This window comes from Watersipora subatra, chromosome 7 (assembly GCF_963576615.1).
Source record: "Watersipora subatra chromosome 7, tzWatSuba1.1, whole genome shotgun sequence".
Lineage (NCBI taxonomy): Eukaryota > Metazoa > Bryozoa > Gymnolaemata > Cheilostomatida > Watersiporidae > Watersipora > Watersipora subatra.
Genome location: NC_088714.1, coordinates 42,678,307 through 42,704,894, shown reverse-complemented (window position 1 = coordinate 42,704,894; position 26,588 = coordinate 42,678,307). Strand labels below are relative to the sequence as shown.

The window sequence follows — 26,588 nt, the reverse complement described above, 5'->3', positions numbered from 1 at the left end:
TATGCTTGGTCTTGTTTAAAGTAATACGGAATGTATTGGCTAAAAATTTATTAAAACTAAAAGCTTTACCACAAAATCTTATGTAAATATAATGCTTCTTCTATGAAAACACACCAGCACACTAAAACTTCCAAAATGTCTCATGGACGGAATAAAACCGGGATGCAAGAAGCGAGGAAGTTATGTGTCTTTTGTAATGGTGATATCATCTAGGCTTGACCCAAGCTCCGACAGAGACTTTATGTTCATTCTTGCTGATTTTGTCTGATCATCGCTGTCCGAGTACGATATTGCTGATAGGTCAGCTTCAGATAGTGGCACAGCATCATGCATCGCCTCACTTCCAGAAAGCTTGTTGCTATTGGAGGCGGATGTAGTCGGTGATGCAAAGTCCTCCATACTATATTGCTCTTCCTCTTCAGTCGCCTTCTCATTGGTTGAAGCAACGGAATGCAAAATCATCATGTCCTCCGATACTCGTAGATCAGCTGGATCAGACACTCGCTGTTCATCGACGTCTGTTGACTCCATCAGGTCTAATCCTGGTCTAGGGCTAAGCTTTGGCATTTCCAACTCTGACACATCCTTTAGCTCAAATGCATCTATCTTATAGGTGTCAGTCAGCAGCTCGGAGGAAGCAACTCCATGTTTCCCTTCCTCTGCTGACTTTTCTTTCTTCTTCTTCTTTGCTGTAGCCGGGCTTGACACCTAAAAGTATAGTACCTTCTAATGTAAACCAGCATACGCTACATTTTAATGTAAACCAGCATACGCTACCTTCTAATGTGAACCAGCATACACTATTTTGCAGTGTAAACCATCATACACTACCTTCTAGTGTAAACCATCTTACACTACCTTCTAGTGTAAACCATCACACACTACCTTCTAGTGTAAACCATCACACACTACCTTCTGGTGTAAACCATCATACACTACCTTCCAGTGTAAACCATCATACACTACCTTCTAGTGTAAACCATCATACACTACCTTCTAGTGTAACCCATCACACACTACCTTCTAGTGTAAACCATCTTACACTACCTTCTAGTGTAACCCATCACACACTACCTTCTGGTGTAAACCATCATACACTACCTTCCAGTGTAAACCATCATACACTACCTTCTAGTGTAAACCATCATACACTACCTTCTAGTGTAACCCATCACACACTACCTTCTAGTGTAAACCATCTTACACTACCTTCTAGTGTAACCCATCACACACTACCTTCTAGTGTAAACCATCATACACTACCTTCTAATGTAAACCATCATACACTACCTACTAGTGTAAACCATCTTATACTACCTTCTAGTGTAAACCATCTTACACTACCTACTAGTGTAAATCATCTTATACTACCTTCTAGTGTAAACCATCTTACACTACCTTCTAGTGTAACCCATCACACACTACCTTCTAGTGTAAACCACCATACACTACCTTCTAGTGTAAACCATCATACACTACCTTCTAATGTAAACCATCATACACTACCTACTAGTGTAAACCATCTTATACTACCTTCTAGTGTAAACCATCTTACACTACCTTCCAGTGTAAACCATCATACACTACCTTCTAGTGTAAACCATCTTACACTACCTTCTAGTGTAACCCATCACACACTACCTTCTAGTGTAAACCATCATACACTACCTTCCAATGTAAACCATCATACACTACCTTCTAATGTAAACCATCATACACTACCTTCTAGTGTAAACCATCATACACTACCTTCTAGTGTAAACCATCATTCACTACCTTCTAGTGTAAACCATCATACACTACCTTCTAATGTAAACCATCATACACTACCTACTAGTGAAAACCATCTTATACTACCTTCTAGTGTAAACCATCTTACACTACCTACTACCCTAGGACACTTATGTATTCGCGGAATCTAACTTTTGCGTTTTCGCGGCAACAGCCTCTCGCGAAAATTTCATGAGCGAAACTAAACTATCATAACGAACGAGCGAAAACGCGAAATTAAATGGCTTTCTTCATTGATATTCACAATAAAATCGTCATATTAGAAATGCAGGCAATTTTCGTGTGTGGTTGCTCATTGGGCAAGTTTTGCTAAACTCATTATAGCTAATACACCGACTGAGCAGCTTGGCAAAACAAATTAAGATAATAAGTCTTTTTTGGAAAAGCCTAGACAAATGAAGAAGATGAAGATATTAGTTTAGTCATTGAATTTGTAACTGATGAGGATGACAGTCTGGTAGGGAAAGTCATAAAATTGAATAATAATTATTGTGGTGATGAATTTTATTACCAACCAAAAGCAATCACAACCCGGAGCCATGGAGCCATGGCCACCGCGGCACCGCGTGCTATAAATACTTGAATTCTAATATTGGTACAACATCAGTCACTGCGGCAGTGACCTTGATGTCATTGATAGTCCAGGAAACAAACTGCAGCAAGCGATCAAATTGCATTATTGATCTCGCCTACACATTTCTACCTGCGGTTCACAAATACAAGCTACCGTACTTTTCGGACGATTAGCCGCTACTTTTTTCTGATGATTTGAGCCATGCGGCTTATAGGTAGGCCTACAAGGGTGCGGCTAATCACTGTGGCTTATTCTGTGGCTTTTTCTTTCACCACTAGGGCGCACTAACGGGAATCTCCAATTAGTGCACTTCTAGCTGTGAAAGAAAATACGAATCAATGCCTCACGATACTGTCCCATTAGGCACTAAGTTAAAAAGCGTCGGATAATACGAAACTGTGCCGTTCTGCACTGTTCCGTTTTAAATGGCAAAGTTGCTACCACGTTAAAAAGCACAGTCCTTAGTTCTGCGGCCTATAGTAAGGTGCGGCTTATGTATTGTTTTATTATCGTTTTTTGGAAAATAAAGCACAAGCAGCTTATACAGAGGTGCGGTTTATAGTCCAAACAGTACGGTAGTCCCAAATTGAAAAATATTTCGTACCAGTGAACTGGACCTGAAGAATCTAATGTTTGTTCCACTGCATTTATTTTCACATCACTATATTTTCGCACTCATCAGAGCTGCGAAATTAAGTTCCAGCGAAATTTTACTCTGTATGCTACTCACGAAACTAAATACTAGCGAAATATAAGTGTCCTAGGGTAGTGTAAACCATCTTACACTACCTTCTAGTGTAAACCATCATACACTACCTTCTAGTGTAAATCATCATACGCTACCTACTAGTGTAAACCATCTTACACTACCTTCTAGTGTAAACCATCATACACTACCTTCTAGTGTAAACCATCATACACTACCTTCTAGTGTAAATCATCATACGCTACCTTCTAGCGTAAACCTTCTTATACTACCCTCTAGCGTAAACCATCTTACGCTACATTTCACTGTACACCGTCTTATGCAGTCTTATGTGACATTCTATAAAATATTTGTGGTAGGCTAAAATGCTCAAATCTCTAAAACAAATCTGAGCTGGAATAGCGAGCCTGAGAACCATGAACAGAGGTGCGTGACAGTGATGTAGCTAGTGCCTGACCAGATGCAGTAATAATGCTGAGGTTGCAGGGAGAGCGCATGCAAGCAGAGCTCCTCAATAAATACTGCTGAGATTGAAAGTAACGAAAAGTGATTGGAGCAATGATTCTTTTGGTACATTGCAAGCATGTGTCTGTACATGTCTACGCACATAGATGTCTATGCATAACATTAAAATATGAGCAAGCATAAAGCTAACAGCGGGTAAAGAATCAATGAAATTGATATAACTGAATTTGGCAGCGGTATACAAGTAACCTTGACATTACAATGATACAATTAGACATCTTCCAACATTTCAGCACTTATAGGATACTCAATTGAGTATGTGAGTTGAGTGGGCTTTAAACCAAAGCATGGTTACACCTTACCTGGATTTACTGGGCTAAAAAACACAAGGTCCAATGAATATTCAAGCAGAGCTGTTCAGAGCACTAGCTTCAGTCAACATGCTGACGGTGAAAGGCAGCGAAGGGGACCACACATTATTCATACTCAAATCTGTTGGGTAATGAGATGGTAATACTATCAAACCTATTATATTCAAGACCACTTGAAAATAGGTATAACTTTCCAGCATAAGATATTAAAACAAAACTTTGAAAAACATAACTCGACTCCGGTGGGACTCGAACCCACAACCTCCGAATCACATCTAACCATTAGAAGTCCGACGCGCTATCCATTGCGCCACGGAGCCCTCGATGTCTAAGGTTCAACATTTAAAGTAATACTTTCAAACATACAGCGTTCAAGGTTTAGCAAAATTCCAAAGCTTTTTAAATTAGTATATGTGTGTATGCAGTTTAGACTGTTTATTCTGCATCAAATAACATGAAATAACGCTTCATATATGTATTCCTTTTTTAATTTTAAATTCACATTTCTAAAAATGACTAGTATGAGCAGAAGAGGTGTTTAAGGAATAAAAAACAACCTTGGGTATTTTTTTCAAAAAATGAGTGCTTTTATGTGGTATAACATTTTTCCCAATATCTTGTTTAACATATTGCTGCTACAAACCTCTCACTGTCAAAACAACAGAGAGTTTACTTGATTGTATATTTGCTTCTTCTTTGGATGATTAGCAAAAAATACATAATTTAATACATTGAAAAGTGACAAAATCAATTATTTTTGGTAGGGAAATTTACTGCAAGATCATGTGCAGCTGTGATACAATAGAGGCTTTATGAAAGTAGGCGGGTGTCATTGGTTTCTGACAAAACATGCCACCTGTTAACAATTCTGGGCAGAATGATTGTTCCTTTCTCAGTAGATCTGCCATATCTGTGTGCCAATGACAATTAGAGTTGCTTCAAGGTAACTCACTGATACCAGTGGGGAAATAGAACTAACCAGTTGAGTGTTCAGAACGTAATGAAATTTAAACATGCAGTGAAAGTGGAAGATATATGCTAATTCTACAACCATCAGTACAGTTAAGATACGGCCACACGTAACGATTGTATCATTGGTTCTAACCGAAATCATGAATTGAACGAAAAACACAGAATTATTCGGCTGAAATTCACAGAATTGTCAGAGCTGTGCATGCACACCGAAATTATTAGCGAGCACGATTCTAGCAGCTTTTGATATTTATTTGGTATAAAACACATAACGCGACACGCAAAAAATACTAGCGCGATTTGCCATAGTAAATAGGATGCAACTGACTTAATTGCGCTAAAGATGGTAACTTTTTTTACAACGGAACTTTAGATGCAAAAAAAATTATTATTATTAAAAAGAAACGATATGTAATCATGCTGTTCGAACGATAACGAACCAACAATAGCGCAATCAAGTCAGCTGCATCGTATTTCCTGTGGCAAATTGCGCCAGTATTTTTCTTGCGTGTCGTGTTAAGTGTTTTGGACTATATAAATTGCGAAAGCTGCGAGAATCATGCTCGCCAATAATTTGTTTAGCCAATTAAAAGCGTTTCGTCGACGATTTCGGTGTGCATGCACAGCTCTGATAATTCTGTGAATTTCGCCCGAATAATTCTGTGTTTTTCGTTCATTTCGTGATTTCGGTCAGAACCAACGATAAAATCATCAAGTTAGCAAAGCAACTCGATTGTTAACTGTAGGTTGCTAGTAGCCAAGTTAGCAGAGTAACTCGAATGTTAACTGTATGTTGCTAGTAGCTGAGTTAGCAGAGCAACTCGAATGTTAACTGTGTGTTGCTAGTAGCTGAGTTAGCAGAGCAACTCGAATGTTAACGGTAGGTTGCTAGTAGCCGAGTTAGCAAAGCAACTCGAATGTTAACGGTAGGTTGCTAGTAGCTAAATTAGCAGAGCAATTCGAATGTTAACTGTGTGTTGCTAGTAGCCAAGTTAGCAAAGTAACTCGAATATTAACTGTAGGTTGCTAGTAGCTAAGTTAGCAAAGCAACTCAAATGTTAACTGTAGGTTGCTAGTAGCCAAGTTAGCAGAGCAACTCGAATGTTAATGGTAGGTTGCTAGTAGCTAAGTTAGCAGAGTAACTCGAATGTTAACGGCATGTTGCTAGTAGCTGAGTTAGCAGAGCAACTCGAATGTTAACTGTAGGTTGCTAGTAGCCAAGTTAGCAGAGTAACTCGAATGTTAACTGTGTGTTGCTAGTAGCCAAGTTAGCAGAGCAACTCGAATGTTAACTGTAGGTTGCTAGTAGCTAATTTAGCAGAGCAACTCGAATGTTAACTGTAGGTTGCTAGTAGCCGAGTTAGCAGAGTAACTCGAATGTTAACTGTGTGTTGCTAGTAGCCAAGTTAGCAGAGTAATTCGAATGTTAACTGTAGGTTGCTAGTAGCTAAGTTAGCAGAGTAACTCGAATGTTAACTGTAGGTTGCTAGTAGCTAATTTAGCAGAGCAACTCGAATGTTAACTGTAGGTTGCTAGTAGCCGAGTTAGCAGAGTAACTCGAATGTTAACTGTGTGTTGCTAGTAGCCAAGTTAGCAGAGTAATTCGAATGTTAACTGTAGGTTGCTAGTAGCTAAGTTAGCAGAGTAACTCGAATGTTAACGGTATGTTGCTAGTAGCTGAGTTAGCAGAGCAACTCGAATGTTAACTGTAGGTTGCTAGTAGCCAAGTTAGCAGAGTAGCTCGAATGTTAACTGTATGTTGCTAGTAGCTGAGTTAGCAGAGCAACTCGAATGTTAACTGTAGGTTGCTAGTAGCCAAGTTAGCAGAGTAACTCGAATGTTAACTGTAGGTTGCTAGTAGCGAAGTTAGCAGAGCAACTCGAATGTTAACTGTGTGTTGCTAGTATCCAAGTTAGCAAAGCAACTCGAATGTTAACTGTAGGTTGCTAGTAGCTAAGTTAGCAGAGCAATTCGAATGTTAACCGTGTGTTGCTAGTAGCCAAGTTAGCAGAGTAACTCGAATGTTAACTGTAGGTTGCTAGTAGCTAATTTAGCAGAGCAACTCGAATGTTAACTGTAGGTTGCTAGTAGCCAAGTTAGCAGAGTAACTCGAATGTTAACTGTGTGTTGCTAGTAGCCAAGTTAGCAGAGTAACTCGAATATTAACTGTAGGTTGCTAGTAGCTAAGTTAGCAGAGTAACTCGAATGTTAACGGTATGTTGCTAGTAGCTGAGTTAGCAGAGTAACACGAATGTTAACTGTAGGTTGCTAGTAGCCAAGTTAGCAGAGTAACTCGAATGTTAACTGTATGTTGCTAGTAGCTGAGTTAGCAGAGCAATTCGAATGTTAACTGTAGGTTGCTAGTAGCCAAGTTAGCAGAGTAACTCGAATGTTAACTGTAGGTTGCTAGTAGCTAAGTTAGCAGAGCAACTTGAATGTTAACTGTGTGTTGCTAGTAGCCAAGTTAGCAAAGCAACTCGAATGTTAACTGTGTGTTGCTAGTAGCCGAGTTAGCAGAGCAACTTGAACGAAAAACAAACTTTGTCATGCTGACCAGGTCTCTCATTGGCCTTTTAATGACAAATGAGATCCTGTGAGACAATGAAAAGATTGTAAAGAACGAAATGAGGAAAGGAACGAAGGAGCGATTAGCGCTGAGAATGATAACTCAGCTAATCTTTGCAATAATAACATGTCAAGCGGAAGATAAATGAAGCCGGGGTATGCAGGAGGACATACACTGTTTCCACCAGTACACACCTTTGTTGTACCCACCTTGAGTTATCAAGTTTCAATGGACGTAGAATGGATGTCGCAGATTACCGTGGATTATGGATTAACATTAGGCGCTTTGTTAAAAAAGATAAGGAATTCTATGCCAGAGGTCTCAGCGGTGCACCCCTGTCTCGTCAAATTGAAATAGGAACGACTAAAGTGTACAAAATGTTTAAAATGGAATAGCTTGTGTAGCATTAGCAAGCGTGAAACATTTTGTAAAAAACTATGAGTAACAAAACTCGCTAGAATTTTCCTGTTTCGATCTTATGGATGATGCAAACTTGTGTAAAACAGTGATAAAACCGGACAGCATACAAGAGAGCAGCGGGTCACCCTTATAATGGCATACAAAAATTTGACCAATCATAAGATAGCAAAGACGATAACCTGTCTAAATCAAAGAAAGGTTGAAAGAAGTCTTCTTTTCCTTCAGTGACAATGCGTCGACCAGCTGTAAGAGCTCACATCCATTCTAGGCAGGAAATCCCTGCCATTAAAATTGTCAGCCTACCGTTGAAGCTTTGGACAACAAGGACTTGATGTAGAGCTTAACTTTTTAAAAGTTATTATGAGGAGCTGAGACTAACATTAATCCAATGAAAAATGACAAAATATAAAAATGCATCAACAAATAATTTTATGACCAGAACTGGTAGAAGAACCAGATGCCACCGCTTGATGGAAACTTGGTGAAGGGGAATTAACCAATGACTGATTGCAACAGAACATGGCAGTAGACATTAGAGTACACCACAAGCTGTATGCACTAGTACACACCTGTTTGTCGGAACTTGGGCTCTTTTTCAACGCAGTTGCCAGAGCTTGAATGTTGTTTCCAGCAACAATTTCAGCGTAGGACTTTGGTGGTTGGTCGGTGATTGGCACAGGTTGTATGATGTCATCACTTTGCAAAGCTATCCTTCTCTTCAAGGATGAGTCTCTATAGTGTGCATGTAAAGCATGTACTAGTGTTTGTAGGGCGTATGTAATGCATATATGAGTCTTTGTAGTGCATTTTCAATGCATATATTAGTCTTTGTAATGCATATGTAGTGCATATACGAGTTTTTGTAGTGCATATACAATACATATACTAGCTTTTATAGTGCATGTAATACATTTACGATTTTTAGTGCATATGTAATGCATATACAAGTCTTTGTAGTGCATATGTAATGAATATAGCAGTCTTTGTAACAAACAAAATACATTTACTTTTCTTTTTAATGCTTTTGTAATACATGAATACATGGATAATGCATGCAAACGCTTTCGCAGTAACTATGTATTGTACGCAAATGTCTCTGAAATGTCTCTGTAAATTTATATTACATAAACACATCGGTATTATATATGTAATGTATGACTATAATCTTTACAGCGCCTATGATCTCTTCAGTGACTATGCCATACTTGCTCAAATATTACAAATACAACATATCTATCCCATATTTTTGGAAACTATAAAAACAAGTGATTTTTCTAGGTGTCAGCTATAGGTGTGTATATAAAGTTATGCCTAGCTAGCGGTGAAAGTTGTACAGGCAGCAGCACGTGAATTTACTAATCAATTAAAAGTCAAGCTCAAAAAGGAAAATCTAAAATTGGCTTTATCATAAATAGAAACAAAACAATTATTAGTACTGATAAAGTTGATAAAATTATTATGTCATTCCTTTCATTAGCCGAGGACAGCGTTTTTTTATTTAGTTAGTAATGTGATCCTTGAATATTTTTGTGGTCCACGTATCCTAATAAACTTGAAGATTTACCATAATTCATTATGGATAGAAAATATATGATTAGAAAGTTTTCACCTTAAAAATTTGTAACTTGAAAAAAATGAAATCTTGGTTGAATGGAAGTTCACAACCTGAATCAAAAATACAATTGTTAACCGAAATGGATTTTAATTCATCCAACTTTTCTATAAAAAGGATTAGAACCTAGCATCATCTGATTCTCTTCTAGAAATAAATACAACCTATTGGAATGCTTGTTCAAACAAAAAAAACAGCTTTATAATGCAAACCATAAAAAGTGAAAATAAAAACAATACAAAAATCATTCGGGTATCAGTAAAAGTTTATTATTTGAATGCATAGCACTGTCTCCCAAATAGCAACCTCACTTGAGCCTTAGTTCAATAACATAATAAAAATAAAGAATGAGCCATAATTGAAACTGGGATGGTGGTTCGCTGTTCAGTAACTGAGCATAAATACATTAACAATAACAAACTTTAGCGTATTTCTTGGCCATCAGCTGATTTATACGTTAACTTAGCATCAACTTAGACAGATGTTAACTTAGGAGAACATTCTCTTAGGAAAACATGAACATAGAAGGATGCAACTCAACAATAACTTATGGCATTAAATTAGGAGTAGATTAACTTAATGAACTATCCTCCTTGACTTAACCTTAACTTAAAGGATATTTACTTACAAGCATGTTAATTTAGAAATGTTAATAGTGGAGAACATAACCTCAAAAGAACCTTAACTCAGGACATTAACCTTGACATTAAACAAGGAAAATGTTAACTTCAAGGTTGACTTGCAACAAAATTCACATTACAGTTATTTGATATCAAAAGATTCACTATGTCTTACTCTGTTGTGTTGTAGGTGCAAAATATGTGGAAATGTGATTACAAGCTCTTAAAAGCTCAAAAACAAACAGAAAATCGCAGCCACACGAGACCGCCGTAGATTAGAATCTCTTTCCAAAACGGCTCAAATGCGACATAGTTGTACAAGATGGCTTCTGTTTACACTTTCACACAACCTCATTCATCAAAATATTTTCACAAATATACTTCATTTATTCAATAAAACCAAGTCTATTGTTCTTATGCGTTTATTTTATCGTCATTGTAATGCTGTCACTTTCAGCACTGAAATCTTATAACCTACCGTGAAAATTAATTTAATTTTTTACCTTAGCTCGAAGGAGTACATATCATTGTCTGATAAACATGACGAGCATGTTGGTGACCTGTGATAGTCGAAAAATGCTGCAGAAATTATTCGCGTTGTTAGGCAGGAAGTATGGGTTAGATAATCAGATTACGACTAGACGATTAGACTAAGCTGAAACAAAACTGTAAACTAGCGAGCGTCTATATTTAGTAAGGGCTCTTCGGTAAAACCCGAAGTGTTTGTCATAAACTAGTGCTACGAGAAGTTTTATATTGAGTCTTTTATTGGCCTTTCAATTTACGCGAAAACATCACGTGACAAAACAATAACCAAATGTAATGACTATGTCAAAGAAATAAACTGATTCCGATCTACGGCGGTTTCATGATGGCTGCGATCAACTGTTCGTTTTTGAGCTTTTAAGAGCTTGTAATCACATTTCCACAAATGTTGCACCTACAATACAGCAGAGTAAGACATGGTGAATCTTTTGATACCAAATAACTGTAATGTGAATTTTGTTGCAAGTCAACCTTTAAGAAGATGGTAACTTAAGAGAATATTCCGTTAGGAACATGTAAAGGATGTGGATTAGGTAGGTGTTAACTTGGAAGGAGATTAACTTAGAAATATAAAGACCTAGGAGAATACTTACTGAAAAGAATGTTAACTTGGGAGGATGTTAAATAAGGAGAACCTTAGCCGAGATTTAACTGCATTTTTTGTGATTAGAACGAGAGAAGAGGCTTAGTAAAAATAAATGCCGTATAAGTCCTACATTAGACCCACCCTTCATCCTTGAAACTTGAAGTCCTGCTCGTAAAACTGTTTGGCTCAGTGCGACGGGACGGAGATGGGATAGGTGAGGATGTGCCCGCAAATGTGTCGAGACCTGCTTCCTGTATGAGGTGCCCAAGACTACAATAGCAGGTACAACAGATAGCACAACAAATTACAACAGGTGTTTATTGATAGAGCATATGTGGATAGCATCAATCGGTAAGTGTTAGTTGACAAGGGAAATTTAATCTATGTACGTATATATACATGTACATTATTTCTTAAAGTTTGTGTGTATGTGGGTATGTGTGTAGTTCCATCTATAGCTATTAAAATCTTGGAATAAACAATCCGTATTGCAGAACATTTGAACTCGAACCCTTCAGTTCACCAGATGGACATCTTACCAATTCAGCCACATGAGGTTGATGTGTTCACTTGATGATTTATGTTGCTATATGGGAGCAAATACGCTACCGCTCTCCGTCCCGACATACGGTGATAGCGTAACGTCATGAGAAGCGGTAGCTCTTATTAGTAAGCTTACTCAAATTATCCATTGGCAATGTGCCAGGCTAATAGCAAGTGGCAGGCAGCTCTCATTACCTTTTATTGTTTATAAGCTGATTTTTAATACCCATTCAACGCCGGGTAGCACAGCTGGTCTCTGTATAACATTCAAAAGCTATTATTGTGTGACTAAAAATGCTCCGATCACAACATACCCAGTGTCCCTAACCAAATCCAAAAATTGGTTAAATTTGTTAAACGCTGCCTCGATATGACTTAGCAACTCCTCGTCAGCTCCGCTGTCAGTCAGAGCAGCCTTCCTTAGCTTTAGCTGCAAGTGACGATTCTCTCTCGCTGATTCGAGTGCCCTATCTTCGGCGGCGAGTCTGGCTGTAGACTCCTCGGCCAGCCGCCTCTTGAGAGAAATATTCTCTGCCTGCAAAAGATAGAGGTGACCGATAAATAAAAACATAGCTGGAAAAGCTAGTCATATTTTGTGCACTTACCGATCCCTTAAATATACAAGTTGTCCTTAGATTTAGTAGTTCTTGTAATGATAACATAAGGTAGAGTGAAACAATCAAAAACACATTAGCACAACCCACAAGATGTATACAACTGGCGTATACAACTAGAATATATAACTGGGGTAGTCAGTTGACAGTGAGAAGGGCACAGTAAGAAGGGCGTGCATGCCAATGCAACATCCAGAGATGTGGTGAATATCTTTATAAATAGCTCATGTTTGTAGGCTATGATAATCGAATGCTTGCCTTAAAACAAACATATCTAGTGTGTACTAAACGTAATTGGATTAGTTCCCACCAGTCTTTCATAGAGTAATTATTGTGTCGCACAGAGTAATTATTATATGCCACATTAGCCTATCGCTAATGTGTCATATAGAAGATAACTCCAAGTTTATAGACTAAACAAGCCTAAACCCATACTCCTTACTCCCTAAACTAAACTCTCAACCTTCACCTATATCCTCTCAACCTTCACCTATATCCTCTCAACCCTCACCTATATCTTCTCAACCCTCACCTGTATCCTCTCAACCTTACCCTATATCTTTTCAACCTTCACCTATATCCTCTCAACCTTCACCTATATCTTCTCAACCTTCACCTATATCCTCTCAACCCTCACCTGTATCCTCTCAACCTTCACCTATATCCTCTCAACCCTCACCTGTATCCTCTCAACCTTCACCTATATCCTCTCAACCCTCACCTGTATCCTCTCAACCTTCACCTATATCCTCCCAATCCTCACCTGTATCCTCTCAACCTTCACCTATATCCTCTCAACCTTCACCTATATCCTCTCAACCTTCACCTATATCCTCTCAACCCTCACCTGTATCCTCTCAACCTTCACCTATATCCTCTCAACCTTCACCTATATCCTCTCAACCTTCACCTATATCCTCTCAACCTTCACCTGTATCCTCTCAACCTTCACCTATATCTTCTCAAAACATTTATTTTACCAGCAGTGAGCCATATTGCATGGAGTCACATTTCAGCTGCAAAGTGAAGTGTCCAACGCACAACGCCAGTGCTAAAAACAGACACTTGCATAAAGGTGTCAGCAATGAATTGCACATACCTGCAGGTCTTTTAGTATAGCCAAAGTCTCTCGGTCGATTGAGTGATTCTTCTCGGAGGAGTTTGTCAAATCCTTTATAAAACTCCTTTCAGAATTTAGGCTACCATCATCGTTCTCATCATTATGGAGATGAATTCTCTGAATACTGTTTGTGTTACGATGGTCTCCTTCCTCGCTAGGGAGCATACGTAGAGTTATTAGCAGTTACTACACCATCAAGAAAACCAAATTTAATCCTAAACTACAAGTAGAGCTTCACGATGTCTAAAAATCATCAGACAATTCGATATTGCATGTTTGCAATATCGAACCGCGTTATATCGCGAATCGTTAATTTATAGACGAATCGCAATAAATTGTGATTCCATTATTATTATGTACAAAAATCTTGTGAATTGACTTGAAAACTTGAGTTAACTTGAAAAGAAACTGTTGATCTGTTGAAACGTGTTCATGATAATTAGAAACGTTTATTTCATGAATGGCTGTATGTGTGGAAGACCACGGAATGAGCATATTATAAGACTAGAAGGCCTGTGCGTTTTAGTTCCAGTATCGCTCACTCTGAAAGATGTCAGGTGTGACATTAATCACCATTACACGATTATATCCTTTATACGATTGGCGATATCTCTTCAAATGGTGGTGATTTTCATATCGTCTACCTTCAAAATCGCCACCAAACAATTAAATCGCCATATCGCGAAGCTCTAGCTACAAGTATTCGCTGTCGATACTTCTACAAATTGCCTAGCCTAAATGCCACTGAGAAATATTCAAAAGAGACAAGATCGTCTTCTGTCAAGGGCTCCAAACCAGCCGGTGTGTTGGCCAAACTAACCTTACTGAGTAGCTATCATTCCTCTAAAAGAGGAAATCATCAACCAGCCGCAAAAAGGATAAAATAGAAAACGACACAATTATTATTGTTTTAACAGAATTCTTCAGGCATAAAGGAAACAGGTTATTTCAATACAAGATTACGCCTCCTGTAGATGGTCCATAATGAAAGCTACGAAATAAAGACCGTTATCCTTTGTAACTCACACAGGTTTATGGATGCTTGCTCTCTCAGCTGTCCTCCAGGGAAGGCCTCTCTGTTTGGGTATATTCTTAGAAGTTACTGGTGGACTCGCAGCTGCCGCGGCCAACCTTTTACATGAAGGAGAGATGACAAGAGTTTTGGACTTGGCATGGGTTATAAACTTTGGTGGTGACTTCTGCAAGAAAGGCAAAGGTCAAGGCTGATGCGCGACATGGAAAAATGTGAGAGAGCAACCAGGGTCAGCGAGCAACCAAGATCAGGGTTGGAGGGATAGATCTAAATCGACATTGAGACAAACCAGAGCAAGTAGAAGTTCCATAGTTCAACTTAACCATCCATTGTTGAGCTTCGACCTCGCACTTTGGTCTCTCAGCCTAGCATGGTAACCAATTGTTACCTATACATTATATGAATGTATCACTATACAGCTTGAAATGACAACCACTCCACATGGAACTAGAGAAGTAAAGTTCACCATAAAAACACTTTTTGAGAACAGCTAGACGGTCAATCAGGTTGTTTACCTTTGTTAGCTTTTGACTGGATGATCTTATCATGCTGGTCTTTTGTCTTGTGCCATCCACTGGCAGCCATGAAAACTGCAACAGCAGATATCAATTAATTTGTAATGAAACACTTTCAAATGGCTGTAAGCTAGAATGTATATTAATAATGCATGCTTCTTCTTTGATTTTTCCAAAGTGCATTTATACATCTACTAGCTGTACCACCCGGCATTGCCCGTGTAATAAAAAAGTCTGGACAGAAAATTGATTTGTATTTAATATAAAACAACATTTACCATTCTAACTTTCAAACTACATATCATGAGAGAAGTGTTTTGTGTAGTTGAAATAAATTAAGAGAAAAATGAAGACAACTGTAAAGGTTTTAAAACTTTGTCAAACAACTGTAACTTTCAAGCTATTAGCCTGGCACATTGTCAATGGAAAATTGCAGTAAGCTGCTAGGCTTCTAATGACGGTATTCCGTGACATTGCATCAGCATTGTTGTCTAGCTGCAGTTATTCTAATAATAGCTATAGCCGGAATGCAGACAGACATACGACACACGGATGACATACTTTGAGAAATATATATATATATATAGATTATCACACAGTATTATCATACATACACCTACATTATTGTACACCTGCATAAGCCTGTGCCTACAATAATCATTATACTATCATCCTTCAAGAAAACCTTGCAGGGCTATGCAAATGTTCTAAAACACAGATGTTTTTCAAGTAGAATATGCCAGTCTCAAGTAGACTGATATTTGAAATGACCCGAAGTTTGGTGAACACATGTAAAAGAATGTTACATAGCACGGCATTGACTGATTGTTCCACCTCACCTTGCTCCAACAGGTCCTTTAAACGAAAGTGTAAAATATACCAATGGAAAGTAATTAAGGCCAAAATTGATATAATAAACACTTATTACAAGTAATGAGATGTAACTACTGAGGTGTCACAGAAAGCTCGCGCTTCATTAGTTAGTGATGTTGCATATAGAGGCTAGGAGTTACTTAATTTGCTAGCTATTTCATCCTATACAGTTACATCTGGTACAGATATGAATGTGAACCAGGAAACTACAGCAGAACTAATGAGACAACTCATGAGTCTGAAGAAGATATGGCTAGAGAGGAAGTACGAGCTACCTGTGTTGATTTGTTGTCACTGTTTATCATGACTTGCTGTATGACCCTCTCCACCAACGATCTGCTGACCATGTGGTTGCCTCTAATGTCCATTATTAATAGTGTGCTGTTTAGCCTCAGAGCGTTTAGCAAATATTCAGCGCCCGCATCTGTCAGTCCGCACTCTTGTAAATCAACGGCTAGTTGAAAAGACAAGAACATAGAATTATTAATAACTTGTTAATAAAATCAAAAAAGCTGTTTGTAAAAGTGAGATCACTAATGTGCCACCTGACTAACAAGTACGTTAGCCGTCGATCATTTTATTTGAAAGACCTACAAGCTAGAATTAGACTAGACTACTATAACAAAACACTATGGTAAAGGAAATCAGTGAATTAAATTAAATACTTTGTTATGGTAAATGAGCCGATCAAAATAGGTGAGCCTATTATAATAGACCTACCTATTAAATTCCATTTCATTATGATGACACACCTTGTGAAATAAAACGGCCAATTAAAATGTATTGTTTTATTAGAATATACCACCATGCTGTAAAAAAACCGTAACGTTGGAACAGTCAAGCAAGCTAGAACAGACCACCAAGCCAGAATGGTCCATAAAGTTAGAATATACTTTCTGGTAGAATAGAAAACCAACTAAAACAGAGCAGTTATATGAATAAAACGCTAATTTGAATATGACTTGGATGAGCACCTTTGAGCCATAAATCATCCTTGAGCGCGTCAGCAATTGCCTTGGCAGCATCATCACCTAGCAATGGGTTCCTGTTGAGAGTTATCCTCCGGAGCCCCGGCATGCAGTCAAGGTCAGGAGCTCGGTACCTTAGGCTGCTTTTCCATGCTTCACTGTGCCTCATGATAGCTTGATGCTAAAGAAAGGTCAAAGAGAAATCAAAAGCTGTCTAAAAGCAAACAGGAGTATACAAATATTGACTAATAGTCAGGAAATGATTTTAAAACCAACCCTACTCTGGAACAGTGAAATGACTGATAACCAACCCTACTCGGGAACAGTAAAATGACTGATAACCTCCCTACTCTGGGACAGTAAAATGACTGATAACCAACCCTACTCTGGAACAGTAAAATGACTGATAACGTCTTTAAACCGACCCTACTCTGGAACAGTAAAATGACTGATAACATCTTTAAACCAACCCTACTCTGGGACAGTAAAATGACTGATTACGTCTTTAAAAAAAATCATCTGAAAAATAAAGCCCTGATTGGAAAGACACTAAGCAGACCAATTATTATGTTACCCTCGTGCTATATATAAAATATATATATATATTATATACATAAATATATATGCCTCATGCTATATATCATGTATATAGCACGAGGCACATATGCCGATATATATGCCGATATATATTTCGGCATATATATCGGATATATAATATATACAAAGCACCATATGGCTGAAATATGGTATGTCAAGTCTTGACTGGTGATCTTTTACAAGTTGTTTATAATGCTGATATATATATTGGCATACATATCAGATATATATATATATATATATATATATGTATATCTGTATATATATATCTGATATATATATGTATGCCGATATATCATCAACATCATAAACAACTTGTTAAAGATGACCAGTCAAGACTTGATATACCATATGTCAGCCATATGGTGCTTTTGAAAATTGGAACAATCTAAAATGTAGCTATGTTAATGTTACTTATGGGCATCAGCTAAAAGCTTGACAACAGCTAGCAAAATTCCTTTTAAATGCGAGTACATTCTGAGCTTATAAGAAAATGTCCTCTATTATTTATCAAAATTTGGCACCCTCTCCAAGTGAATGGATAAAATTATTAGACACTATCAGACACTAATTTTAGTTGGATCGATACTAGTTTTTTAAAATGACAGTTTTCCTTGGATTAGATAAGTGTTTTTTGCCATGAGATATATAATACATTTGTTACTCCGAGCTTAAGAGGTTTGCTATGCGAAATATAGTATATTTGATATGAAATCCTGATAAAAGTGTTCAACACACAACTGGAAAACCTTTCGACAAGCAAAACTATTTAGTCTTTCATAAAATATTTTTGAACACAAATCACAATATTATATATGTTTGGTTTATCCACCATCACTGATTTCCTATGAAGCCCACTCTTCACAAAATGATGACAAAACAAAACATGAAATGGCTGGAGGTCTGAGAAGGGATGAGAAATAGGAGTTTAACCTAATATTAAGTCAATAAACACGACGTGCCTTTAATTTATCAAATAAAAACTGACAGATTCTTTTTAAAGAGTGAATACCTATCACAGATGACTGTCAGTGACAGTTCTTAAAGGTTGACTTGCAACAAAATTCACATTACAGTTATTTGGTATCAAAAGATTCACCATGTCTTACTCTGTTGTGTTGTAGGTGCAAAATATGTGGAAATGTGATTACAAGCTCTTAAAAGTTCAAAAACGAAAAGCCGCCGTAGATTGGAATCTGTTTATTTCTTTGACTTAGTCATTACAGTTGGTTATTGGTTATTGTCTTGTCACGTGATGTTCTCATGTGAATTGAAAGCCCAATAAAAGGCTCAATATAAAACTTCTCGTAGCACTAGTTTATGACAAACACTTCGGGTTTTACCGAAGACCCCGTATCAAATATAGATGCTCGCTCCTTTACAGTTTTGTTTCGGCTTGATCTAATTGTCAAATCGTAATCTAATCATGTGACCCAATACTTCGCAAATAATTTCTGCAGCACTTTTCGATTATCACAGGTGACCAACAGGCTCGTCATGATTATCAGACAATGATATGTATTCCTTCGAGCTAAGGGTAAAAAACTAAACAAATTTTTACGGTAAGTTGTAAGATATCAGTGCTAAAAGTGACAGCATTACAATGACGATAAAATAGACGCGTAAGAATAACAGACATAGTTTTATTGAATGCGTGAAGTATATTTGTGAAAATATTTTGATGAATGAGGTTGCATGAAAGTGTAAACAGAAACCATCTTGTAACAACTACGTCCCATTTGAGCCATTTTGGAAAGAGAATCCAAACTACGGCGGTCTCGTGTGGCTGCAACAAACTGTTCGTTTTTGATCTTTTAAGAACTTGTAATCACATTCCCACATATTTTGCACCTACAACACAACAGAGTAAGACATGGAGAATCTTTTGATACCAAATAACTGTAATGCGCATTTTGTTGCAAGTCAACCTTGAAGAAAGTTTTATTAATTCTACTAACTATTCAGTAGTATTAAAGCAAAACAATACTTTTTACAGCAAAATGACTATAACTAGGGTAGGAATAAATATCTCAAGTTAGTGCTATTAAGATGTTATAATTCATTTAACTGAGGTAGGAATATATATCTCAAGTTAAAGTGCCATTAAGATGTTATAATTCATTTAACTAAGGTAGGAATATATATCTCAAGTTAAAGTGCTATTAAGATGTTATAATTCATTTAACTAAGGTAGGAATATATATCTCAAGTTAAAGTGCTATTAAGATGTTATAATTCATTTAACTAAGGTAGGAATATATATCTCAAGTTAAAGTGCTATTAAGATGTTATAATTCATTTAACTAAGGGAGGAATAAATATCTCAAGTTAAAGTGCTATTAATATGTTATAATTCATTTAACTAAGGTAGGAATATATATCTCAAGTTAAAGTGCTATTAAGATGTTATAATTCATTTAACTAAGGTAGGAATACATATCTCAAGTTAAAGTGCTATTAAGATGTTATAATTCATTTAACTAAGGTAGGAATATATATCTCAAGTTAAAGTGCTATTAAGATGTTATAATTCATTTAACTAAGGTAGGAATATATATCTCAAGTTAAAGTGCTATTAAGATGTTATAATTCATTTAACTAAGGTAGGAATATATATCTCAAGTTAAAGTGCTATTAAGATGTTATAATTCATTTAACTAAGGGAGGAATAAATATCTCAAGTTAAAGTGCTATTAATATGTTATAATTCATTTAACTAAGGTAGGAATAGATATCTCAAGTTAAAGTGCTATTAAGATGTTATAATTCATTTAACTAAGGTAGGAATATATATCTCAAGTTAAAGTGCTATTAAGATGTTATAATTCATTTAACTAAGGGAGGAATATATATCTCAAGTTAAAGTGCTATTAATATGTTATAATTCATTTAACTAAGGTAGGAATATATATCTCAAGTTAAAGTGCCATTAAGATGTTATAATTCATTTAACTAAGGTAGGAATATATATCTCAAGTTAAAGTGCCATTAAGATGTTATAATTCATTTAACTAAGGGAGGAATATATATCTCAAGTTAAAGTGCTATTAAGATGTTATAATTCATTTAACTAAGGTAGGAATATATATCTCAAGTTAAAGTGCTATTAAGATGTTATAATTCATTTAACTAAGAGAGGAATATATATCTCAAGTTAAAGTGCTATTAAGATGTTATAATTCATTTAACTAAGGTAGGAATATATATCTCAAGTTAAAGTGCTATTAAGATGTTATAATTCATTTAACTAAGGTAGGAATATATATCTCAAGTTAAAGTGCTATTAAGATGTTATAATTCATTTAACTAAGGTAGGAATATATATCTCAAGTTAAAGTGCTATTAATATGTTATAATTCATTTAACTAAGGTAGGAATATATATCTCAAGTTAAAGTGCAATTAATATGTTATAATTCATTTAACTAAGAGAGGAATAGATATCTCAAATTAAAGTGCTATTAAGATGTTATAATTCATTTAATTAAGGTAGGAATATATATCTCAAGTTAAAGTGCGATTAATATGTTATAATTCATTTAACTAAGGGAGGAATATATATCTCAAGTTAAAGTGCCATTAAGATGTTATAATTCATTTAACTAAGGTAGGAATAGATATCATGTCTTATAATTCATAAGACATATGATTCCCTACGCTTACCCACGCTGGTGCTCGTGGTAGGCCATTTACAGTGTGTTGGAGTGTGTGCTTTCTGACCGCTTGTCACGTTGACATTATTTTGGAGCTAGTGGACTTTTTAAGCCTAATTTAATTAAGATATTTGCAATTCAATGCAGAAGTGTTTGATACTTGAAAATTGATGTCTATTCAAGCCTATCTTGAAATTCTTTCGTCTCCTAAAAAATCTATTAATTTTTTAATAAATTGTGTACAGCGGTAATTAAACGTGTGACAGAATTTATAAATATTTCCAAGTAAACTGAATCTACATACGAAAAAGAACATAGAAAAGAAGACGAAAACTAAAATGCTAGCAGCCACGGCAGTGGTAATGAATCCACACCAATCTCGGATTCCCTGTCAGCTGTTGTTACTCATGCAACAACTCACAGTGACAGTTGCTCATGTATCCTTTTAGAGGCTATCAAAATACTCACGAATAAATATATTATTTGTTAGTTCTGTAAACGAGGAAGTATCTGAAAGATGCCGGTGACGAGTTTTTTTAGACTATTTTGGGTACATTTTTAGGTAATCAAAAAGAAGCCTTAGGTTCTTAGATTTAATAAGCCCGTAGTTTGTGAATGACTCTTGAAAAAATCTAGAAAAAACCTTTGGAAATAAGGTTGAGACAGCCTACTACAGGAAAACTTGCTTTGCATCTAAAAAAAGAAAGGGACTTCATAAAAAACATATTGACTAAAAGTTCAAACACTGACACTATTTATATCATATCATGTATGGTAAATGTGATGAATTTGTTGGCAAGAAGAGAAATGTAGTATTAATATACTCATGAACAGAGGCAACAAATAAAAATCAAAGACTAGCACAAATAGCCCAGACTATCTCAATTGCTACTTTTGCTTGCTTACCTTGACGACCTTTGAGATGACCTCCATCGAGCCATCAGCCAGCCCGCAGCCACTCAAATTTATCATGTTCACAGTGCTCGCGTTCTTCAGGCCTTCGCACAACACTGCAATGAGACGAAAAAGCGTATAGGGCTGTGAAACAACAACAGAAATATCCTCAAGGGGATTTAATATAAATATTATTGTACAATTTATGTGTGATGTTTATTTATATTTGTTAGTTTTTACAAACCTTAGGAAGGAGCGAGGAATCAGGGAAGAACCAAACTGAGACACAAAGATGTAGTGAAGCGTAACACGGAGTTGAGGGAGACACAAACAAATGTCAAAAGAGGTTGAAAAACAGATCTGCGTGGAAGTCAGCGATGAAGCATAAACTATAAGACAGTCATTGTCGAAATGACTGTCTTATAGTTTTTAGTCTTATAGAAATGACTGACTGCAAGAAAAAGATCCTTTTAGGCGTGAGCCTCAAAAGCACAACAATTATTCTACTTTATTTTTTAGACTATTCAAAATGGCTGCCTCTGAAGAATTAGTCTATTTTCTTGCAAGGGCTGCCAGACAATGCTTTTTTGCCAATACAGGAATGGGCCAGAGAATACTCTGATTATTGCTTGCTCCAGTACCTCAAGTTGAAATTGGTCAATTTACTTTGACAAAAAATACAAAACTGTTACTGACAAGTGTAACACGATGTCTTATTTTCTAGGTATGCGCACCGAATTTACAAAGCTAACAATGGCTACTTATTTCCTAATCCAAATGATATTTGATTATTGATAAGACCATTTACTGAACAGCATTTTATCTATGTTAGTTTTATCTAGTTTTCAGTTTATCTATGTTAAATGCAACAAGCATAAACAACAAGCTTACCGCTGAGAGTATCCCCTACACAGCTGCTATCCAATGACAGCTCCTTGAGACTGCAACTCTCCATTATACCCTGCAAACAAGAGAAAAGGTCATTAGACATTGTAAACAGCAATACAGGTAATCCTGGTTTAACGACGGCAATTCATTCCAACAAACACGATGATAGATGAAAGCGCCGTTAAATAGGTTAGGGCATTTAGTCATCATTCGACAATACGAACAGTATTTTTTACTTTCTATTATTTGTCCTTTTATTATAATTCGATTTTATTGATCTTCGAAAAATAGTACATTTTTCTTGTCTTTGAGGGAATATAAGAGTACCGAACTTAAAAACGAACACAGATTTTGTACAGATAGAAGCTTAAAAAGAATATGACTTAGATGACTGGGAAAATACTAACCGAGAGATCGGGTGAGGCTGGCCCCATTGCCTCAGCAAACAGTCAATTCGTGTGGAAAAAAATCTATAATTGGTTTTGGTGTAAACCAAGCGTGAAGAAGTTAGTACCGAACTACTTGCAGAAGGAATGACAAGTTGACAGCTGTTAGGTTAGTCATGTTGGTTATCATAGTCCCCATAGCTCTTAGCGCTAACACAATGGGTAATTACATCAAATCACACTTCTGACAGCTCATGCAAGGCATGTGATGTATGCTTCGGTGGTGGGCAGCAGCATGTGGTAGCAACAAGCAAGCGTTGCGTATCAAATCCAAGTTCGACGTTTATTGAGCCATATTTTTAATTCTTTATTAACAAACAATGAGTGCCAGAGCATTTTGATGTTTTATAATTTACTATTACATAACTAGTAGCATTTAAAACTTATTATTATTATATATCAGGCAAAGATATAATTCTACTTTAAAATGTGGAAAGCTCTCACCTTAGCCAATAGGTGAATGTCTCTAGGCCGAAAAGGGAGTCCCTCGAGCTCAACACATCGTAGTCTCTCAGAACAGGTGAGACAATCTCTGACAGCTTTACAGATCTGGTATGTAATCTCCTTTGAGTGTGCCGCAGGAACCTTTTGCTTGCTTGGAGTATGTGACTGCATGCTCGGTGTGCGGGACCCTGGGAGGAGAGAGAGCTTAGGGAACGTAATATTCTACCCACATCCTTCATTAGACGGCAGCAGATGAGTAAAGATTCTATTCCTATCACTGGTGCAATCATTATATGGCTAAAGATGAAACTCAGAAATATCGTTTGATGTAAACAGCTTTTGAAACAGATTTGACAGCTGCTTTGTCATAGATAAGAACCAATCGCAAGGAATAATATTTCTCCATGTCTTGGTCACATAAATACCTGTAGTCTGCATTGGTTCTTGTTCTGCCTCATAATGTGAATATATTGACACCTTCTGAAGGCTCTTATTGATCCTCAGAGCCTTCAATATTGGTGTCCAATCAGTGAGCCTGACAATAACAAGGTGACCAATCAGTGAGCCTGACAATAATAAGGTGACCAATCAGTGAGCCTGACAATAACAAGGTGACCAATCAGTGAGCCTGACAATAATAAGGTGTCCAATCAGTGAGCCTGACAATAATAAGGTGTCCAATCAGTGAGCCTGACAATAATAAAGGCACGTCGAGGGGTGAATAAAAAGGTAAGCATTTCCACTGACACAAGAGAACTATAGCAACCAAATCTAGAGAAGCTGGTTTGATAAATAAGGCTTCTAGTTGAGTAAAATACATCAATTCATCATAAAGCTGAAGCCTCTATGTGCAATGGTTGAGAGATTTCGTATCAGCATACTACTTGTGAACGTAACAAAGATTGAATGAGACATACCGAATTTTGTCAGCGTTGATCTGGAGAATATTTTGATCCAGGCAAGCCTTGACATTGGTCAATGGTACTGAGCTCTGCAGTGCGCAGAGGTTGTCATAGTAAAGTCCAAACTGATGTGCTCCTTGGCCTCTTTCATGCACAGTTTCTATGCCCGTACGACCCTTATGGTATGAGTGAGGCATCATTCCTCTCTACCATGTAACATACACATGTACCAAGTCAGATTTATTAACAGCTGCAATCTACGTGTAAGTCGTCTACTCAACCTATAATACTGATGTATATGCAAAAAAGTCTTTGTTTTAAAGCATAACTGCCACGAACAGCTTTCATTGTTTGTTCACAGGTAATCAACACATTTGATTCCGATTTTCTACTCAAAATAAATATTGTGTACAAAACAACGTTTTAATAACAAAGTATTAATAATAAAGCTAGCTTGCTATTTTATCACAAGCTAGCGCTGTTATAGCGCTTTTTGAGCTCAATTTTCTCAGAGTGCAGTCTATTAAACATCCTGTAACAAGCTAGGAGCTTATTAAATAGTTAAATAGCTTATCTACATTTTAAAAAAAGACATTATTTTGAAGGCTGGATTTAAAAAATAATGGGTTTTGAGACACCCATCTCTATAGTTCTAGATCGGACTCACATCCTCAACTTCCGTCCCTAAAAAGCTAGGCTACTTCACATATATATGGGTGGGGCTTGTTATGTCGATTGTGTTGTTTGCGACACAATCTTTGGAATTCGGCATGGCGTCATCATCGCAAAAATCTCTCCTGCAGTCCTTTACATTGTAAAAACTCCTAACTTACCACAAGTTGTTGGTTTACCAAAAGCCTCCAAATCGATAAATATTCATAAAAACTTCTGGATTCGATCAAACCTTTATAGTTTAGCATGATCGACATAAATTTCCTAGCTAAATAGATACCTAAACACGTGGTATAGGCACGTGAAGGTTTTACTCTAATGCTAGCTGCTTTCACGGATTATTTTATTCGTGAATGTGTTCATCCATGAATAATTTAGTTTGCGAATATGCATGAAAGGACAATTCTCCCGAAAGTCAACTCTGCGAATAATTTAATTCTGTAGGGTATATATATTTCTCAAAGTATGTCCGTATGTAAGCATTCCAGCTATAGCTATTAAAATCTTAGAATAAAAAATTCGTATCGAAGAAAATATGATCTCAGACCCTACCATTTGCCAATCCGACATCCTACCCAATAGGCCACAGAGAATGCGTTGATAGCTTGGCGATATAAGTCGCTATATGAGAACACATACCCAACGGCTTTGCATACCACACAGGGCGATTGCATAAGTAATTGATCGTCATTAATTAGCTTACTAAAATTTTTCATTGACATTCTGCCAGGCTAATAACAAGTGGCAGGCAACTCTCATTACTTCTCATTGTTTATAAGCTAATTTTTAATTCGCGGGCAACGCCGGTTAGCACAGCTAGTTGTTGCATAAAGGGCAGACAGACCGTAGGAGCCAACAAGACTAAGGTATATAAATCGTTAATGTACAATAAAAAGCCAAACCACCTTTAATGTAGGTATAACATTTTTATTGGCATTTCAATGATCAACAAAATTGTTTTTAGTTACATGCAAACAAAATAAAAATACAGAAATCAGAAATTTAATGCGGTTACAGAATGAATAGCACTGTGTCATGGCTGATCATACTTAATAAATAATTTGATTTATTAAAGACCCTCCAAAGCTTTTATCATACCACCTACTTGACATCTAATCTTATAATTTTGATCCAATTCCAGATTGCTAAATAAGGTTAGTTGAAGAATGTATAATAAACATGTCAGTAACACTCGTAA

The 26,588-nt window shown here is 36.6% G+C and overlaps 1 protein-coding gene and 1 non-coding gene across 3 annotated transcripts; both read right to left on the bottom strand.

Moving 5' to 3' along the window:
• Positions 1-31: 31 nt before the first annotated feature.
• On the bottom strand, positions 32-24,917 carry LOC137399817 (centrosomal protein of 78 kDa-like). 2 transcript variants are annotated; one of them, XM_068086049.1, is made up of 15 exons: positions 24,734-24,917; positions 24,242-24,351; positions 23,817-24,004; positions 22,930-22,999; positions 22,051-22,154; positions 16,902-17,076; positions 16,203-16,381; positions 15,055-15,129; positions 14,533-14,705; positions 13,486-13,660; positions 12,087-12,307; positions 11,371-11,499; positions 8,435-8,597; positions 3,899-3,912; positions 494-708 (listed from the first exon to the last, which is right to left on the bottom strand). In XM_068086049.1, exons 1-15 carry the CDS (start codon positions 24,913-24,915, stop codon positions 621-623), a joined length of 2,046 nt encoding a protein of 681 aa, XP_067942150.1. In that variant the 5' UTR covers positions 24,916-24,917; the 3' UTR covers positions 494-620. The 2 variants fall into 2 exon arrangements, with proteins under 2 accessions (XP_067942149.1, XP_067942150.1); XM_068086048.1 differs by lacking the exon at positions 3,899-3,912 and having other exon boundaries at positions 32-708.
• On the bottom strand, positions 4,142-4,227 carry Trnar-ucu (transfer RNA arginine (anticodon UCU)). Its single transcript is given in 2 exon segments — positions 4,142-4,177; positions 4,191-4,227. It is a non-coding gene; the product is annotated as a tRNA-Arg (tRNA).
• Positions 24,918-26,588: the final 1,671 nt, after the last annotated feature.